Source organism: Macrosteles quadrilineatus, unplaced genomic scaffold (genome assembly GCF_028750875.1).
Source record: "Macrosteles quadrilineatus isolate MER2022 unplaced genomic scaffold, UCM_ALF_1.0 Scaffold_4__1_contigs__length_99947679, whole genome shotgun sequence".
NCBI lineage: Eukaryota > Metazoa > Arthropoda > Insecta > Hemiptera > Cicadellidae > Macrosteles > Macrosteles quadrilineatus.
This window is the reverse complement of record NW_026542597.1, coordinates 36,319,421-36,339,085: the sequence shown is the minus strand read 5'-3', so window position 1 is coordinate 36,339,085 and position 19,665 is coordinate 36,319,421. Positions and strand designations below refer to the sequence as shown.

The 19,665-nt window shown below is 34.0% G+C and overlaps 3 protein-coding genes across 4 annotated transcripts in view; 2 read left to right on the top strand and 1 right to left on the bottom strand.

Annotated features, from left to right (window-relative positions):
• The first annotated feature begins 556 nt into the window (after window positions 1–556).
• Window positions 557–1,219, top strand: LOC128992849 (putative proline-rich protein 21). Its single transcript, XM_054416593.1, has one exon. The coding sequence runs from the start codon at window positions 557–559 to the stop codon at window positions 1,217–1,219; it is 663 nt and encodes a 220-aa protein (XP_054272568.1).
• Window positions 1,220–1,763: 544 nt separating this feature from the next.
• LOC128992237 (uncharacterized) lies at window positions 1,764–9,656 on the top strand. Its single transcript, XM_054415712.1, has 5 exons — window positions 1,764–1,889; window positions 2,900–2,948; window positions 4,579–5,024; window positions 8,278–8,302; window positions 9,106–9,656. The coding sequence occupies exons 1-5, from the start codon at window positions 1,845–1,847 to the stop codon at window positions 9,606–9,608; spliced, it is 1,068 nt and encodes a 355-aa protein (XP_054271687.1). The 5' UTR covers window positions 1,764–1,844; the 3' UTR covers window positions 9,609–9,656.
• A 2,637-nt stretch (window positions 9,657–12,293) lies between these two features.
• The window catches only part of LOC128991506 (pleckstrin homology domain-containing family G member 5-like), a 263,086-nt gene continuing 255,714 nt past the window's right edge, over window positions 12,294–19,665 (bottom strand). For both annotated transcript variants that reach the window (XM_054414443.1, XM_054414444.1), the window contains 6 exons: window positions 18,883–19,190; window positions 18,214–18,350; window positions 17,678–17,876; window positions 17,028–17,110; window positions 16,193–16,272; window positions 12,294–15,696 (listed from right to left, as the gene is read on the bottom strand). In XM_054414443.1, the coding sequence (XP_054270418.1) occupies window positions 15,687–15,696; window positions 16,193–16,272; window positions 17,028–17,110; window positions 17,678–17,876; window positions 18,214–18,350; window positions 18,883–19,190 (817 nt within the window). In that variant the 3' untranslated portion in view covers window positions 12,294–15,686. The remainder of the gene's footprint in view (window positions 15,697–16,192; window positions 16,273–17,027; window positions 17,111–17,677; window positions 17,877–18,213; window positions 18,351–18,882; window positions 19,191–19,665) is intronic.

Here is a 19,665-nt window from a genome sequence, read left to right as displayed (position 1 = left end):
ATCATTTTTGCTCGAGTTATCGTGCTAACGGACACACACACACACACATATATATATATATATATATATATATATAAATATATAAATATGAATTTGAACGGATGGTGTTTTTGGCCTCTAGGGACCTCAAAACGGAAAAAAATCGGCCCCGTGTCCAGGTCTTACCATGAGTACTACGGTAATAGCTTATTCCCTATATGGGAAATTCGCTAAAAAGTGTTTGCATACTTTTCTAATGAACATTAAATTCAGCATCGAATGACGTTAAAATCATTAAACTAGGTTCAGTCGTTCTGCTACAACAGATCGTCAATTTCATAAATTTTAACCGAAAACTATAGCATACACTGCCATCTGGCGGAACTCGCTGTAATTTTCAGTAATAGGATGACAAGGAGAATGTTAAAATTACTGAACTTTGACGACCTGTTGTATCAGAACGACTAAACTAATTTTAACGTCATTTGACGCGGAATGCAATGTTCATTAGAAAAGTATGTAAACTCTTTTTTTGTGGGATGCATAGTTTTTAAATTATAAGCGAAAAACTAAAAAAATGAGCGATTTCGGCCTATTATTTGGCCGTTCATCCTTCGCCGTTCACAGTTCATCGTTCACCGTTCATCCTTCACCGTTCACAGTTCATCGTTCACCGTTCATCCTTCGCCGTTCACAGTTCATCCTTCACCGTTCAACCTTCGCCGTTCACAGTTCATCATTCACCGTTCATCCTTCGCCGTTAACAGTTCATCGTTCACCGTTCATCCTTCGCCGTTCACAGTTCATCCTTCACCGTTCATCCTTCGCCGTTCGCCGTTCATCCTTTGCCGTTCACAGTTCATCGTTCACCGTTCATCGTTTACCGTTCACAGTTCATCGTTCACCGTTCATCCTTCGCCGTTCACAGTTCATCGTTCACCGTTCATCCTTCGCCGTTCACAGTTCATCGTTTACCGTTCATCCTTCGCCGTTCACAGTTCATCGTTTAACGTTCACAGTTCATCGTTCACCGTTCATCCTTCGCCGTTCACAGTTCATCGTTCACCGTTCATCCTTCGCCGTTCACAGTTCATCGTTCACCGTTCATCCTTCGCCGTTCACAGTTCATCGTTCACCGTTCACAGTTCATCGTTCACCATTCATCCTTCGCCATTCACAGTTCATCGTTCACCGTTCACAGTTCACCGTTCTCAGTAATGGCCGCCATTTTGAAATTTGATGAGCCTGATCAAAGATATTTTCGGAAAATGTTTATAGCTGTAGACTTAAGTCTATACCAAGTTTCATAAAAATATCTCCAAGGGCTTTTGAGTTATAAATTGTAAAAAAAATACAAAATGGCGGATTATGCCTAAACTAATCCGAAATCGAAAAAAAGTTATTCTACATTTTTGACTTAATTATACTGGCCGTTTAAGCCTGAAATTGACATTGTAAATGTGTAAATAACTCCAATGCCGACACTGAAAATCTACTATTTATTTTTATTTTTGCCATATTTATTATGAACAAAAATGAAAGTAATTACTACTATTGTTTTATTAGATGGTATATAGTTACTGTTTCGCAGAAAACCTATGATATATTATTGGATTAAATTTCCATTGATGTCAAAAGCAATATATTATTTTACTAGTATTGAAAAAATGTTAATGTTAAATTTTATGAATATAGCTATTGAGCGTGTATTACGCCATGAGTTATGACTTTAAACGGCGCAAATTATATTTAGTCAGATAAGTACACACCTGGCTTGCAATTAATGGCAAATTATTACCAGCAAAACTACGTACAGAGATCCAACTACATATAGTTGTGAATGGTTCAACCAATTTTTCTTTGCCATGGATTTAATACTGTGGTTTTCCATGGTTTTTGGACCATTTCTGGTAAGATCTTATCTGAATCTACTTGTATTAATTGTCCTTTTCATAATTTCTAATAAGTTTGTAATTAAAAAAAATATTTTCATGTGTTTTTATTGTTTACTAGCAGATTACCCGTCCTTCGTACGAAACGGCACACGGAAGATTTCTCAGGTGCCGTTTGACGTCACCAACTGCTGATGTCACTTTGAGGGAACACCAATACCGCAACGTTACGGTATGAGCCATCGGCCTCGGTGGTGTAGTGGTTAGCGTGTAGGGCTGATAATCCTATTGTACCGGGTTCGAATCCCGCTGGTAGCATTGACTTTTTGACAACATTTTTTTCATATCAGCAAGTTTGGTTAGTTTGGTTAGGTTATGACAGTTAAATTTTATAATTAAAAAATTATAAAATTCAATTTTAGGCATTTATAATTTCATTTTATGAACAAAACTATTTTTTAGATTAGTAAACCTTTATTCGATTTTTCCATTATCGGCACGTTTGGTTAGTTTGGTTAGGTTATGACAGTTTAATTTAATAATAGAAAAATTATAAAATTGTCTGTTTCTTCAGACGCAGCAGTTAGTGACGTCAGCAGTTAGTGACGTCAAACGGTACCTGAGAAATCTTCCGTGTGCCCCACCGGTCCTTCGTACGGGGTTGGTGTATAAGTGTAACCAAACAGTAAAGCACAAATCATAAAAATTAACCCTAAAATGATACATATATTTTGTCGACAGTGATCATATTGTCACACAATATTATCAGAGATCAGTGTCATCGAACATGAACTTGACACAAAAACGAGCTTCAAAATTTACAATGTGATGAGAAGACTACTGGTATTGTTTAGTCTATGGTTAAATTTGTAACACAGCAAAATGATTGTTTTTCATCGATCATATCATATGTTCCTATTATATTATTATGATAAATGTGTGTATCATGTTTTTACACGTCTCGGTTACACAGCTGCTCAGGATTTCCACAAATTGATTGTTTGATAAATGTGACTATATTGTTGCAGATTCATCAGAGCTTAGCATTTGGGTTTGGATCGAGTGTCAATGGCCACGGTAAAACCAATATTCATTAAATCATACTCTGTTATTTAGATAGTCATTTCAAAACTTAGGTAACAACACGTAGAATATACAGACTGTCCCAAAAGTCCCGGACCGGTTTAATATTTTCTAAACGACAGCAGATAAATCAATAAGATTTTGCACATCAACACCACACTTAAAAATCTACTTTTTTAAGGAACTATCAATTTTCTGTCATATCATGGGGACGTCCCACGAGGAGTCAGAAGGAAATCTTAAATAGGAGCATAGGTCAATATGCACATCAGTTTAAAGGGCTTAGCTAGCAGAGTTCAATGCCGGAAACCGCGCCTCGAAAGGATCACCCGTTACAAAATGGTGGCCGTTCAAAGATTTCTTGAACCTGCCATTTTGAATCTTTGAACGACTGCCATTTTTTACTCAGGCGTTCTTTTGAGCTTGAGTTTACGGCATTGTAATCTACTAGTGAAGACCTTTAATTTGATGTGCATATCGACCTATGCTTACGTTAAAAATGTTTTTCCGATTCCTAGGGCTGTGCCCCCAAATGCAAATTAAAAGAATCTTTGAACCACTGTCATTCTTGACTTGGTTGTCCATTTGATTTCAAATTTGCAGCATTATATTCTGCTATTAAAGACCTTTAATTTGATGTACATGTCAACCTATGCTTCTATTTAAGATTTCCTTCTGACTCCTTGCGGGACGTCCCCATGATGTGACAGAAAATTTATATTTCCATAAAAAAGTATATTTTTAGGTGTGATGTTGATGTACCAAATCTTATTGATTTATCTGTTGTCGTTTAGAAAATATTAAACCGGTCCGGGACTTTTGGGACAGTCTGTATAATGTGTGAGTGTGAGTGTGTGTGTGTGTGTGTGTGTGTGTGTGTGTGTGTGAGAGAGAGAGAGAGAGAGAGAGATAGAGTTCAAAGCAACTTAAAAATCCTCAGAACATTTTAAATTTAAACTTCTGCAAATGGCAGAATTGGTCCAATGCATCCAATACTAATTTACCTATCCATGACATCAATATTGTTTAGTCTTCTAGTTCGAGTGTGACATTTAAAGAAGTTGTCATTGACAGAAATTTGAAGTTTTCTGGACACATCGACAAAATTGACAACCGATTTAGTTAGTAATTTCTTTCTTTGTTGTCTCTCCTGATACTTTAATACTTTCCAACGAAATGGAAACCGTACAAAGTAGGTATTTTAAACCAAGTATGAATGGAGATGAGTGTATCAGACAGACGTATCCTTCTTACAGCTTATTATAGGCTTGTTTGTCCTTTTCATGATGTGTGAGTGTATGGGTCAAAGACACCTTTAAAACCTATCCTTTCTTCGAAAATTGTTTCTATAATAATACAATATTTCCTTTCCTACTCACATTGAACGATTCATTGAATGAATCATGACTTTAAAACGCGTACCAAGAGGTGGTCAAAACGACATTTAATATTTTAGACCAATTTTAAAGAATCTAAATTTGTTTTGAAAAAAATTGCAGACTATAAAGTCTATTTAACTATGTGACCCAGGTTTCTCTGGTTTTGCCTTAACAATATCAGAAATAGCACAGTTAAATAATACCATTAGTAACAATTATTAATAAAGCCACATGATTTATTTCAGTTATGTTCTGTCCTAAACAAATTGAACGCTTTGATGGTTTAATGCAACACTACACGGCAATCAAACCAGAGGATAATATGAAAGATCGTTTGATGCAGGACACAATATCATTCGGAGACAAAAATTTGGTTGTTAAATGCATACAAGATAACGACGAAGCTACGGTGTATATATACGCCCCAGAAGGATACTTGGTAGATAGAGTGAAGATGAGATTCAGTAAAAATGTATGCAATAATGTGAAGGATCGTATAAGTCTTCGTCAGAATCCGCTTGAGTTTAAGGATAAAGAAGAGTTATTATTCACTTTGGTGTACACGTTTGGTGAGGGGTGGGATGCCGTGTGCATCTCTAGGTTTTACATGCTCACCACTTTTGAAAATTACTATGCCAAATTGGAGAGACACCGCCCAGAACGGCAGGATTGCGGAGATAAAATTGTGACTGTAAGTTTAAAAGTATAAGTGTAAATATTATTACATAGTATACATGAGGTTAAGTTACCTTGATTCTGTCCAAGTAATCCTTTAAGTCGTCATTAGTTCGACCGGTTTTGATGTCTATGATGGCATCATTGTCAAGCTGGACGTAAAATTGCTCCTAGGAGGTCGTCATGAGTCTTGAAAAACACGTAACACATATAACACGAACACAAACAAAAAACTATAAAACGCATGGCCACACAACTAATTAACAACACGGCGGCGGGCAAGATGCATGGAGTAAAAGAGGTGGGCCAGACAGAGCGCGCCCCTCTCCCCCCCTCGCCCATCGGACCGAGGCAGTGACGTCACTGCAGTCCTCGAGCCGCTACTCACAGCCCGTACACAACACTTTTAGATGTTATTTTGCGTTGTTCACGCCAGTTTGTACTACGTAATTGTTAAAATTGGTTTTGCTTGGTTTTCAATATATTAATATGTTATTCCTTATTATATTACTACTCAAATATTAGAGCAATTGTTGATTAAATTTATGTCCATTTCTGCAATTGTTGTTATGTCTCTAAGGATCTACTCTGATCCGGTAAATAGCAACTAATTTTATGATCTATATATTTTTAGGATAGCCTTCTGAACTACAGTTGTCCATGAATATATTTATTGGTAACTAAATTAGATACCCTTAAGATTTTTCAAATTATTAATTAAATCAAACAAACATTTTTCACTATACAGATATGCCAAATAAAAGTAGCTTTTGGTAATGTACAATCATTATTAGATTAGTTTAATTAGGAATTGAGATTTATATTTAATATTTTTATGAATGGAAAGAAAACGCATTTGAAATAAAAACACTTTATTTACCAAGTGTATCTCTCACTATTGGACATGTAATCAGATATAATATAAACACATTGAGTTATTAGAGTTATTGAAATCTTTTACTTACTCTTAAATTTACTGACGATGACGTTTCTTAGTTGATTGTTTTTGATTTTTTGTTGCCGTTCATTTGTTTTTGCCTGTTTAAAAACTTCAATATCATTAGACTCTAGAGTCTAGACTCTACTATTCTTCTTTGAGCAAATAGCTCAAGACGGTCTAGAGGTAAACAATTTACTTTATGGCGTATGACTTAATGTCTTTACTTTCTTCACAGGGTCATTTATTCATATCAAAGCATTTTAAATATTTAATTTTCAATTTTAAAAATTACAATTCCTTTTCCAAACTCTCAATTTTTATTTAGCCTACATTGCGATGTTTTATTATTACAACACAGCTTGCACAACTTTTTTGTTTCCCCGGTAAAGTTTTCTGAATTTTCGTTTTGTCGAGCATTCCTCCGCATCACTGCGATAATACTGTGTTCAGAAAACACAAGTTTGATTCAGGGCTCACGAATGTTAAAGATTCCCCAAACCCAATAATCATGAAATTAATTTCTTTAAACATCTTCAAAATAAATATAAAAATGTTTGAAATCCAAAAATCGTTTCTTTTGCACCTTTTAATAAAGACAAAATTTTTTTCGAATAAAATATGACTCTTATGTCGGATTGAGTTTTAGTCTTAAAATAGGTAACTATAGCTAGAGGAAAACGCATACCTAGCATTTTTTATCTCAGAAAGTAAAGTAAAGTTTTCAGAAAGTAAACTCGTATAAAAACACCGAACAACGTGCACTTACATAAAAGAGAAAATCCTTTTAACACGAAAATAATAAAGTCTAAAATGAAATATATGTATATACATACGGTATTGATATTTTTTCTTTAAAAGTACCTGTGAAACAAGCTATCCTCGGGGAAAATCATTAGTATTCTCTGAGCGTATTCTTTGGTCAATGCCATTTATCCAAACAGATTTTTGTGGTCTATTTAATTCCTGTAAAATAGTAATGCAGTATCGTAGTTGATTTTGATTGGTAAGCAACATTTATGATTCTCATGTAAAATATTATATAATTGGTTGTCGTTTTTTTGTATCAACAAACCCAAATAAGTTTATCATTAAATAGAAAAAGAAGAAATTAAAAATGAAAAAGAAGGCGTTTAATTTCTAACTAACACCACAAAGCAGTTGAAGTTACTTTTAAACAGGCAACTTTTTTAATTAGTGCTAAAACATATATTTTATTAATTAACCTGAAAAAGGGGAGTTTTATATCTTAATCTAAAATTATTCTAAAGTGTAATTATTATTCCAACTGAATCGGTAGACGCCCGCATTTCATAGCTTTCTATGCAACATACAGGCCTAATTGGTTATTTACTATTGTCAAACTGTTCACAATTCATGGTAGCTAAAAATCATAAAAATCATTAGTTAGTACACAAAGATATTTGTTTCATAACGGGAAATACCTCCTCCAAACCAGCTTAAATCGTGTCTGAAAAAGTAGGTTTGTGCGTTTAGCATGCATCTAGCGGCGAGGCAGCCGCGGCCGGGACTGCAGTGACGTCACCGCGCGCAGTCCGCTCTGTCTGGCCCACCTTTTTGGGCGGCGGGTACAAGGTTGTAAATTAGTTGTGTGGCCATGCATTTTATCGTTTTTTGTTTGTGTACGTGTTATGTGTTACGTATTTTCAAGACTCATGACGACCTCCGACCTCCTAGGAGGAGCGATTTTACGTCTAGCTTGACAATGATGCCATCATAGACATCAAAACCGGTCGCACTAATGACGACTTAAAGGATTACTTGGACAGAATCAAGGTAACTTAACCTCATGTATACAATTAGTGAAGTAATCCGGAAGGCAATACACGATATTATTACAAGTGTTATTCAATGTATATATTTTTGTTTTTTCAGTTTACGTCATATGACCACAGACAACTATGGTACACTATGGACAACTAGGGAACATGCAATTGTACACTTAAGTGGTGTCTAGCACTAGTGCTGGTGTCTAGGGCAAAGTCCAATCCCGTCCCATGCTATCATGTACTACAACACACTTGGTGTAGGATGACCCCGTGCCCTATGAGATAGGAATTTCTGCACAGTGCTCTCCTTTCGGGCTCTTTTACTTGTTTGTCACAAGTATATTTCCAACACAGCATACTAGATCTGAAAGCGCACGGTCGTCCTGTAAGGGTGTTTTCTCTGTCCCGTACTTCTCTGTGATATCACTAAGTAAAGCGAATGTAAAAGGAAATGAGTCAAGAAATTCTATTTTTAACAATATTTATATTTGGTTAAATTCCTCGTACCAAACATTAACATTCAAGTTTTTCATATTTTTCAGGGGGATGCAAATATTAATTGTGCGAGTAAGTATTTACCAAAAACATTATAGCACTTCTAGCCAAACTAGATATAAAATAACTGTAGAAAGCATATAAATGAGTTATTTTGTTATTAAACAGGTTGATTTGTTTAATGCAATCCAAATATTAAGTACTTGTGAAACATTGTATTACGACAAAACCAGATTATGTTGGTATCCCTGTTTTCTTTTTTCTTGGTGCGATCGTAGTCTTGTTAGTGAATAAGGACTAATGCTTAGAAGTTCCTTAGACAGCTGTTAATCAATAGCCCATACAGCCAATGGCAACTGAGGGACCTACAGATTATAGTGGAATCCAAACCATATTTTTCTCTTGTAATTACAACAAATTGGCCTAATTATCATGATAGTACTGCGGATAGTCGTAGTACTCACTACGATAAGAGAAGATTATGTGATGAATGCTTCGAAAGAATTGTATATACTTATCATACTATTTTATAGGAAAAAATGAAAAATGGAATTAAGCTAATTTGTTAATAAGTAAATGTTGACTCCGGTTGTACTTTTAGAGACTTCTTGTCCATGACTTCTGATAGCCAATTGGATATAAGTATGAGGCTATCGAGATTCTTGCCATTCGACTGTTGGGTCTGATCATGATTGGAGTGTCCAATGGAAATCGATCAGAACTCACCACCTTTTATATGTATTTACTGTCTCTTTAGTCAATAGTATGAGCATAAATATATTTCAAGTGTTATTTACTTGTAGTAAATTTAATTACCGTTTGATTCTGATTAAGAATGTATTTATTGTTCCTAATAAATTTAATGTATTTTATAGAAGAAGAAATGCTACCAACGGGAGAGTACGAAATCATGGATTTGGTCACAGATGCTGACCCTGTTGGCGAACCTTCCTTAAAGACTTTAAAAGCTAACTCAAACCTCAAGCTCAAGTGCCAAAAATACTTCAAGAAAGAAAAAACAACAGATGGATCCATCCAATCAACCCCCATTGCAATTGGATATATAACTTATGAGGGCTTAATCTTAGAAAAGTTATTTCTAGACTCTTGTCCAGATGAAGTTGAAGGGATGTACATCAACCGCCTTCCGGAGCCAATACCAAATAAACATTTATTAGATACCTTCCTTATAAGAGATAACGAATTTATACTTGTCTTCAAAACCAAAAAAGGATCATGTTTTAAAATATTCATTGGTTATCGGTTGAGTCCTTGTAAAGACACAGCTTCGATTCTCCGATTCGATCATCACAAAGTCAGTTGTCCACAGGATTGGACCAGTGACGCAGCTTTGGACGTGAATCGATCATGGTTCTAAAACTATGATGACTGATTTGTACATCTGAAATACACGACTCATTGACATTATTGGCTTATTTATGAACCTAGGACCTAGGTCCATATTCCTATATGTCCCTGTTGGATGAGGTCGAACAAATTAGTATCATGGGTCGGCGCAGGGAGGATTGAAAGGAGCTCTATCCCCTCCACACAGCACATCTGGGCTCCTCTGCTCCCATTCCCACCGAAGACAACCCCAACCAACCAGCAACAACCAACAACACCGCAAGTTACCAGTGGCAGTTTCTAGGACCATGTCAAGGGGGGGCTAACAGGGTTGTCCCAAAACAGGAGGGGGGTTTTGGGGGTCCTCCCCCGGAGAATTTGCTATTTTTGAAGCCGTTTGGTGACGTTTTAAAGCCATTTTCAACCTCTATAACTGTATCTAAAACCTTGACGTTGCATTTATATTTTGAAATGTGTGTTATTTTAATTAATATTTCAAGGGTCCAAGGGGGGGCTTTAGCCCCTATAGCCCCCCCCCCTTGGAACCGCCACTGCAAGTTACAACCTTGTTTTAATACAATAAATATCACTATTCTTCAAGGACTAAAACTGTAATATAGACTGTGATAATATATTAGGGATAACAAATTTCTGCGGTCCATATTTTGATAATGTTACTTAAACTAGTTGTTCTGCCGAACGCAGAGAAGATACTCATGTTGTGATTCTCTGAAACAAAATAGGATAATTACATTCACATAGGTAGCTATAGCTATATCGCTATCAGCTATGGTCAGAATTACATACTGTTATTTTTCAAGGTGCTTAACATAAAATTGGTAAGAATCAATACCCCCATAGCAAACCTGCAGAATAAGCGATTTTCCCATTTTCCTGATTGGATTTTCAATTAAATCAATTTTATAACATTATGTTTAAAAAGCTATTTTAGTTTGTTTGCTATAGGGACGAGTGTGTTTTTTAGTAAAATATTTAAAACTTTATAAAATAAATAAATTTTCTAATTTTTATTAAATATATTCTTAAACAAGCGAATACTACACAGCAGTTTACTTTGTCTACATAAGAATCACATATAAGAATTTTAAATTTACAACTTTTTGAATTTTTTCTATAACTGGATCAGAGTTTATTCTCATGGTTTCGCATGGAATGCATCATGAAGGTTTCTGTTTCAGTTTGGGAAAATAACTGTAAATACTTTGTAAATTTAATGAGTGACAATGTGTTTGGTATACATTTTAAGTGTATTCAACGAATCGTACGTTCTACGAGGATTGACGTGATGATGTGACCATCATTTTGAAACCGGTTGTCATCTAACGAAATCAAAGGATATTGAACAGGTAACCGTTTATTTAATAATCTTTTTAACAGTTAAGGAAAATTTGGAAATTTTTAAGTTTTTTTTAGGGTATAAAATTAGAAAAACCAATTTTTCAAATGCTAAAATGTTAGTCTTTCTTTTCTTGGTGTAAGATCCCTTGGAGGATTTCCAAAAAAATTTTTGTCTTGCTGTTCTTGGCGTAAGATCCCTTGGAGTAATTCCAAAGAATTTTTGTCTTCCTGTTCTTGGCGTAAGATCCTCAATTTGATACATTCTGTCCCCTTTCCCACCATTGGCCCTTGAACCCTGGGTTTGGTTTGTTCATGGCCCTGTCATTATACTGGCTTTGGGGATTGTATCTCAGCGCCATCAGGGACGTTGTAATTGCTTCGTTTCATGTTAGTATGTTGAATCCCAGGTTTTATCTATGGTTTCATTAACATTACATACATTAAACCAGTCCAAAACACCTTCGACCTGAGAAGGATACCGTAATCAAATACCCCCGCCGCAGCAAACCTGCCGACTAAGCGAATTTCCATTTGTCTGAATTGATTTTCAGTTAAATATATTTTAATAACATTAGGTTTAACGAGTACCTAGGTTTGCTGCTACAAGGAAACTAATAAAGTGTGTTTTTGAGTAAAATATTGATAGCTTAGTACAAAATAAATAAATTTGCCAAGTTTGATCAAAATATATCCATAAACAAGCAAACTACAACATTTGACAATATTCTCCATAAGAATAACATGGGAATTTTAAATTTACAATTTGTTTAATTTTCTCCGTTACTAATAATTGAACAAAAATACTTTTATATACTAAATTATTTGTTTTTTTAAGCTCTTTAAAAATGTCTAAAGAGAAATCGGGAAATTTTGTGTTTTGAGGGTCAAAAGTGAGAAAAACCAATTTTTACCCCATAAAACCCCCCGTAAAACCCCGTTCCCATGGTCCGATCGTGCTAGTTCGCGAACTCATTCAAGTTTATCCCGCTTTACACCTTTAAACCAAATTTCATCAAAATCGGACAAAAATTACTCAAGTTATCGCGTTCACGGACGTATATATATATATATATATATATACATATATAAAAATTTGAACGAATGGTGTTTTTGGCCTCTGGGGACATCAAAATGAAAAAGTAAATCGGTCCCGGGTCTAGGTCTTACCGTGCCACCTACGGTAATAGCCACTTCCCTATAGGGAAATTCGCTAAACATGTTTTAACAACCCAAATTACCTTAGTTTGAAAGGGCTTTGTTAGGTGGCTTAGGTTAGCCTGAGGTTGATTATATACGTAAATATTCATCCTATTAAAATATTACCAAACGGAGCTTTAAGGCTGCAATAAAAATACCCTTACACTTTGAAGGCCTTTTATTTGTCCATATTTTAAATTTACATATCAAGTCACTTCGATCCTACTTTCGACACTGCTATATTACATTTGCTTTACTGTGCAAACCTAATCTTTGATACAAAATATAATAGTCATTATTATATTCTGCGAATCGAGTCTACTTATATACAATAGTCAACTGTTCTACAGTAAGCTATATATATGTATATATTATAAGACGTTGTCCCCCTTCGATCACTTGGGTCTTGTGAATTCAAATATCAAGAAGCTCAAAAAACCTGACACTACTTTTAATTTTTAATTAAAATGTAAACTATCTAACCAGTGAAAGATGTATTCAAACAATTAATTAATATGTCGCCTTAGTTATGTTTTGTATAAATGAGTGATATTACATTTTTACTAATTTATAATTTATTTTTTGTTGTGTTCAACTCATAAAATTGTTAAAATAATAAACAAAAACAAATAATCCATCTGTTTATTACATCATAGTTCTATGCACTCGAACTGTGTTTACTTTATGTTAAAAATTTGTTTTACAAAAATGTATATTACAAAACAGGAGATGCCTAAAATTTTGTAAGCTTCATATAACTTAACTTTTAAAACTACAGTTTTTTCTCAAAATAACATAAATTACAGTTGCTTATTTCCAAAACCTCCAAACTAATTTTAACTTTTTAATTTTTGAATTCACACGAATCCAGTAAACAAATTATTTACAAAAACACATTACAACAGCTGGTAACAACAAATAAATTTGGTAAACGGAAGGCTTCGTGGAATCATAGATATAACATAGGCCCTTAGTAGATTTGCCATCCTTATGGAACAGCTGAAGCAAATTTTATCGTTAGTTCTGTCCGGTTTTCTGTAGATGTAATGTTTAGTTTTCAATTTGTTTCTATTATTTTAGAGTTAGTTTATCATTAATTGTGTCACTCTGTTTTAACATGTAGCCAGTGGACAAGATGTTGTTTATGATTAGATAGTTTTATTTGGTTAAACGAGGTTTTAAACTACTGAAATGACAAGAAACAAGTGGTAAACAAAACACGACATCTACAGATAAACCGGACAGAACTAACAATACAATTGGCTTCAGCTGTTCCATAAGGATGGGAAATCTACAAAGGGGCTATGTTTTATCTATGGTGGAATGTAAGACTTTATTTTGGTCGCTACACTCAAACCAAACTATGATAAAATTACTTTTTTTATCAAACCTCGTAGTTTTTTAATACTCGGAAATGTCTAAATTTAGGAGACCGTTTGACTAAACTACAAGCTAGATACTTTTGACCAACTAATGAGAATTCGGAAAATTATTTGTTATCGGTAACTATGGTCTTAAAAAGCTGAGTAAATCCAAAATAATATAGTAAAACCGGTTTAGTTTTAAAACAATATAATTATCTGTGTGTCCAAAAAATGTGTTGCGAGGCTAATATCATGGATTATACAGTTTAATAAAAACAGTCTGCACTTAAACCATTTTAAAATCAAAAAATGTTTCTAGCTTGATGTTAATTTAGCAATATAGCCTATTAAAACATTTAATTTTTTTTACAGGTTAAAATTTATAGACAGCTGAGGAAACAATTTCCCTAATGGAAGGAAGCAAAGTTCTACTCTATTAGTATTGCTTTATATAAAATACGCTATTGTGATAACATAGAATATTGCAATACATTTTCTCCCGTCATTTTACGTAGCAAAATATCTATTTATACAATACATGATACAATTATATGTAAATTATTATCATTGGTCCAAATGATTAAAATCTAATTAGGCCATTTCAGTACAGGAATACGATGGCATCAAAAAGATCAAGTTGAAAATAGTTAACAGAGTAAAAGAATGATTTACTTTATTTAAAATCTGGAAAGAGTATTAAATAAGCTTTGGAGTACTCTTATAGTCTAAGTATTAAATAGACGTTGTATATTAATAACCAAAGTTATAAAAACTGTCTGTAAAAAAAATACATCAACTTAAACAGTAATTTATAGTAAAAATGGCACAACTTAGTTTAAAAATAAGTTGAAATTTATATAATACGAGAAGTATAAATTGGTTGGGAACATTGTCACTGTACATGTTAACAAAAAAAGTCACAAAAGAAATGGTAACTGTACAAGAAAGATCATAACTAGTTGTGGCTCAATTATAGGTAATGTTTGGAGATGTGATTAGTAATTAAAGTAAAAGGTGTACAATAAATGTGTATAAAAGTATACATCCGAAAAGTAATATAATTTGTGGTCAAACAAGTGTTTACAGAACAAAAGATTAATGTGATTGCGTTATAAATAACAGAAGAAGTTTTAACACATGGTAACATTAGAAGTAGCAACATATTTATTTATAGAAAATATATTTTAAGCAGACGTATTATAACAAATGGTCAGTTTAGTAGGTAAAGTAGTATGATAGGTAGTTAAAAAAAATGTACAATATGTCCTTTCAACGACTAAGGACATTATTTAACACTCCCTGAATCAATATAATGCATGATATATTTACCAATAGTTGCATTTCAATTTGGGAATTGGTCCAATGTTATTTACAAAGCTATATTGATATATACATTGAGATCTATTAACAATATGTAATTATATGAGTAGAATTCTACGCTTTTTGGGTAAAAACCTTTAAAACGAAAAAAATTAAAACATTACAAATACATAGAATGCGCTACAATTATATCATTTACGGACACTTATAAGTAGTCTAGTCTGGGGTTTCATGGCCTGTTTGTAATAGTTCTACATTATTATCCAAGCTAAGGTCACCCTTAGTAACCGTAATATGTAACAGTAGGAATACTAAAGATTTAAAAGTCTAGACAAATAACACTAAAGAGAAGAAATACTACAAAATATTAAACATCAGTTAGGCACAAAGGTATACGAAAATTAATGGGCAAGAAAATGCTTGAGATACAAGTCCAACGATACTGTAAATATTACAAAATACATTACTACTACTGAACAGGCTTAATTGGACCAAAAAACAATTTTAGTACGTTTTAACATTTTGCAAACACAGTGACATAAAATACGAACATATTTTAGTATTTAAGCCACAGCTAATATAAAAACCAATACCTGTATTTACTATTTACACTAATATAACATTGCTTCTTGTATACATCCCATTATGTCTAAGAGCTTTGGTGAAATCTACCTGGCTTTTTCAGTTCTGAATAGTTTGTCTTTGCAATTCACAAAACTTGTAGAAAACTCTCGTCCAATGATAAGTATATACCGCTTTAAGTCCGAGCACATGAGAACAAGTTGATCTCCAAACGGTTGAAGTAAGTTGGTAAACCTTGGTCCATAGTAAACCAGCTGGATCCAGGAGTTACCAACTGTCCTTGAATCTCAGACGTCACTAAAAAAAAACATAATAACAGTATATATATAACATGGTATATTAAAATTTTATAAAAGAAAGCACCTGCAAACGATATTTTTTTCGTTTGGTACCTTCGTTTTTACGGAAAGTAAATACGTCTTATAACACTTAAAACATATATTTACGCTTATACTGTTACTCACAAGACGGTAAATATACAAAAGATGTATATTATCATACATAATTGCATTGTTTATGTACTTCGTTTTTGTAAAAAATAAGACTTTGTTATTAATACCCCTCCCAACATTTGACACACAAAAAGCCTGGAGTGTAATAAACTAAACACAAAAAGAGCAGACCAAGTACATCTAAATAAATTTGTATTTTTATGATGTTTAATTGATTTAGAAGTAAAATGTGATCGAAATAATGAAATCTTACAAACTAGTTATGGATAATTTGTTAAACGTTTTGTACAAAGTTGTCAATCAAGGAAATAAATATTAAGACTTTTATTTGTTTTACTTACGAGGATTCCAATGAAGGGTCATTTAGAATGATTTCTGCGAGCTGACTTCTAGAGCTCGAGAGTGAACTTGCCCCAGGCGTCTGTGAAAATACAAACCCATAAAACAATTATCTGGAAATTATAACAACCAAACTAACGCGATGCTAAAGATTATTCTGTGCATTTTTTATACAGGGCATTAGTTAATATACATATACTATACATAGCAGGAACGTTCATTTAATAAATTATTAGTTTATTCACGTGGTAATCTTGGATCTGTAATGTATTGTAATGGAAATATTATATATTATACCAAAAATTAAAAATATTTCAAATAAAAATATAGTTTATAGTAACTAAAACTAAACCTGTATAAAGTAACCTACCGTTTCTCTATGAGAACTTGATGGTACAAATGAAACACTACCTTAAAATGCGGTGCACACATCTTCGACAGTATGCCATTAGATCTTTTATTGTTTGTGATATTTATTCAACTCAAATCATGTCTTTTAAATGATTATTAAAACATTATTTTTCACCTTAAGCAATTAAAATACAAATATTGTAGAAAATTATGGCTGTATCATAATTCCTAAGAAAGATGTATTTTCACATTTTACTCTACACCCGAAGCAACCACTTATTAATTTTAGTAAACAATAACATTTTAGTTGTATGTAAAGCCAACACACATAGAGCTTGTTTTGGGTCATACAGATACTTTCTACTCAAATAGAGCCTGATAATAGGTTTTTGCATTTAGTTCTAAAACATTTCAAGTTAAATACTGTCGTTATTATGTTATTTTGAAATCCCATAAAATATTAATACTAAGCTGTTGTTGTTTTACCAGCTGTTCGGACATAGGCGAGGCAGGCGGGGTTGTGCAAGAGCACTGCTCATGGTACATCTCCCTTAGCTCCCTCATGTTGACTGAAACATTAGGAAAACTTATCAGTTCGTACATACAATTATTTTTGTAAATATCAAACTTGTATCTAGCGCAAAATTAAGGTATGATCATGGTTCACAAACTAATAAAAAATACCTTTGATAAACTTTCAAACTGCATGGAAAAATCTGAAACACTGGAACGAGCCAAAATTGAATTTTGCGTTAAATAAACTACTAATCTTGTACAGATAAATAGTTTTTTCTTTCATGGAGTCGTATATTTTAAGTTTAAGGGTTTCATAAGTGCATAGGCTAATGCTCCCACGATGTATTATTCTTATTGGTAAGCCATAGACTGTTTAAAGCAATGTTTTATCCAGTTCGAGTGGAGGGTAATTGTGTGCAAGCTCTTTTTTATAACCAAATTAATATAACAATAAATTCTTAAACTTTCAATTATTCTCCTCGTATATTCTGCGTTTTCAAAGGAATCCACACCAATATTATGCGGCAGTGCATTGAAATATTATTTAAAAAATACCTTTTTGTATCAAATTGTTATTTCCTATTAGCTAAAGAACCCCTCAGATAGTAACCTCCTCTTACCATCACTCTCGGCCACGTTGAGGCCGCTGGCGACGCTCTCGCCAGTGGAAGAGACGCCGGAGGAGCTACGGACACTGTCTGTGGACAGACCCAGCGATGACGTCACCATGGGCCTGTGGAGGTGGGCGGCGTCGTTACTGGCTCCTCCACAGTTCCAGGAGAGCCGCTTGTGAATGCTGGAGTCACGGGTGTCCTGTCTCTGTTGGCGGAAGATAATATTAGAATCTCTCGGAGTAAACTCTAAAAGCCGAAAAGGAACACCAAATTTCATTTACTGGACGAAAGCACTAAAGTCTATTGGAGGTAATTTTCGGGCGGTAACCTCTGAATGGATGGTAAATATACTATCTCATATTTGTTTTGATTTGAAACGTTAAAAATAAATATGTAAAACCTTCTTAGTTGATAGCATTATTTCGTTATTTTACTATGAAAAAAGATTAGTTTAGATTCTTTTTAGTTTCTGAACTCTCTGTTTCCGTAGTCACAGTTGATTTTAAATCAACCGGAGATTGAACAACGTTATATGACATTACCTTGATCTCCTCTATGACACCCGCCGTGTGATATCTCTTATCAGTCCTCGTCAGTCTCTTTATCAGCGCCTGTCTGTGCTGTTGATGTTGACCGCTAGTTCCTTCCCCAACATCGGTCCCACAGTCAACTTCTCCAGCTGAAAAAATAATGTTTTAGTTTAAATTACTTAATAATTTAATTGTATGACAAACGCCTGCTCCAACAAATTGGCGCAATCATATGTTCATTGTGGTCAAAACCTGATACCTAAGATTACCCATATTTAAAATCAACAAGACTATTCAAGATGATACAACATTTTTGAAGTAAGAAGGAACATAACATTAACCTAACTATCTTAGTAGACCTGATATGATTAACCAATTAAAGGGGGTTCAAAAATAACTTTGTTCATTTTGCAAATCATATCGCGTGTCTAAATTTTTACTTTCTCCCTTAATTTTTGTACTACTATAGATGATGTGACATAAGCGATTCTATAGCCCACAAAAAGTTTTCTTTTACAATCTTGATTGAAAAGTGTGCACATTCGTCAAAGATGAGAACAGAAAGATTAGACAAAGAAGATTGACAACATCTTCTTCAACTAATCCATTAATATATCCTGTACAAGGCTTACTCTGGTATATTCAATGAATGTTAATATCAAAATCCACCAAGACACATACCTTGTATGACCGGAATATCCAGTTCGCAGCTAGGAGCAGACGGAAGGACGGAGCTGCCTGTGGACGCGATGTGTCTGGTCTTGAGCAGGGGAGGGTTGCGAGATAACGTGAGGGCCGGGGCGCGACGTAGGGGTGGGCTGGGAGGAGGGTAGGAGGTGCCACGTAGCGGGGTGCCACGAGGAGGTACCAACAGGGTGGTACCGGAGGAGGTGGAGGCAGCCACTTGGTTGAGATCCGGCAGAGACTGGCCAAGACAAGAGAAAACTGGCACTTGGATACTGAGTGTATTGGGGCTGGTGCACTTGCGTCTGAAACAAATATAGATTTGTCAATGATTTTTCAACCCCTAAAATAATGAAAACAAAGATTAATTCTATTCAGTTACAAATTGCGTAGGTTAAGTGTAAATTTGAGTGGCAAGTGGTAAACCCCTCCCTCACAACCGTTAGTTTTATTGTTTCATACGTATTATTATTTCAAAAGTTAATTGCTATTGTATAAATTTAATACAACCAGTATTTTGTTGTGTGACTCTTATTATTGACTTTCTTCGAAACATTTCCTACACGCCATTCTTATTGACCCGATCTATACTTTTGAGAAACTTTACAAAACAATTGACGAAACAAAATTGGTTGTTTGCAGTCGCGTAGGCAATCTTCTTAAATCTGGTTGCAAAGATATATATTCTGTACTGGTATATTTATTTTATTGATATTTATATTTAGTTATATGTATATTTTGTTGTATATGAGACGTAGTTAAATATAGTGAGAACATTAG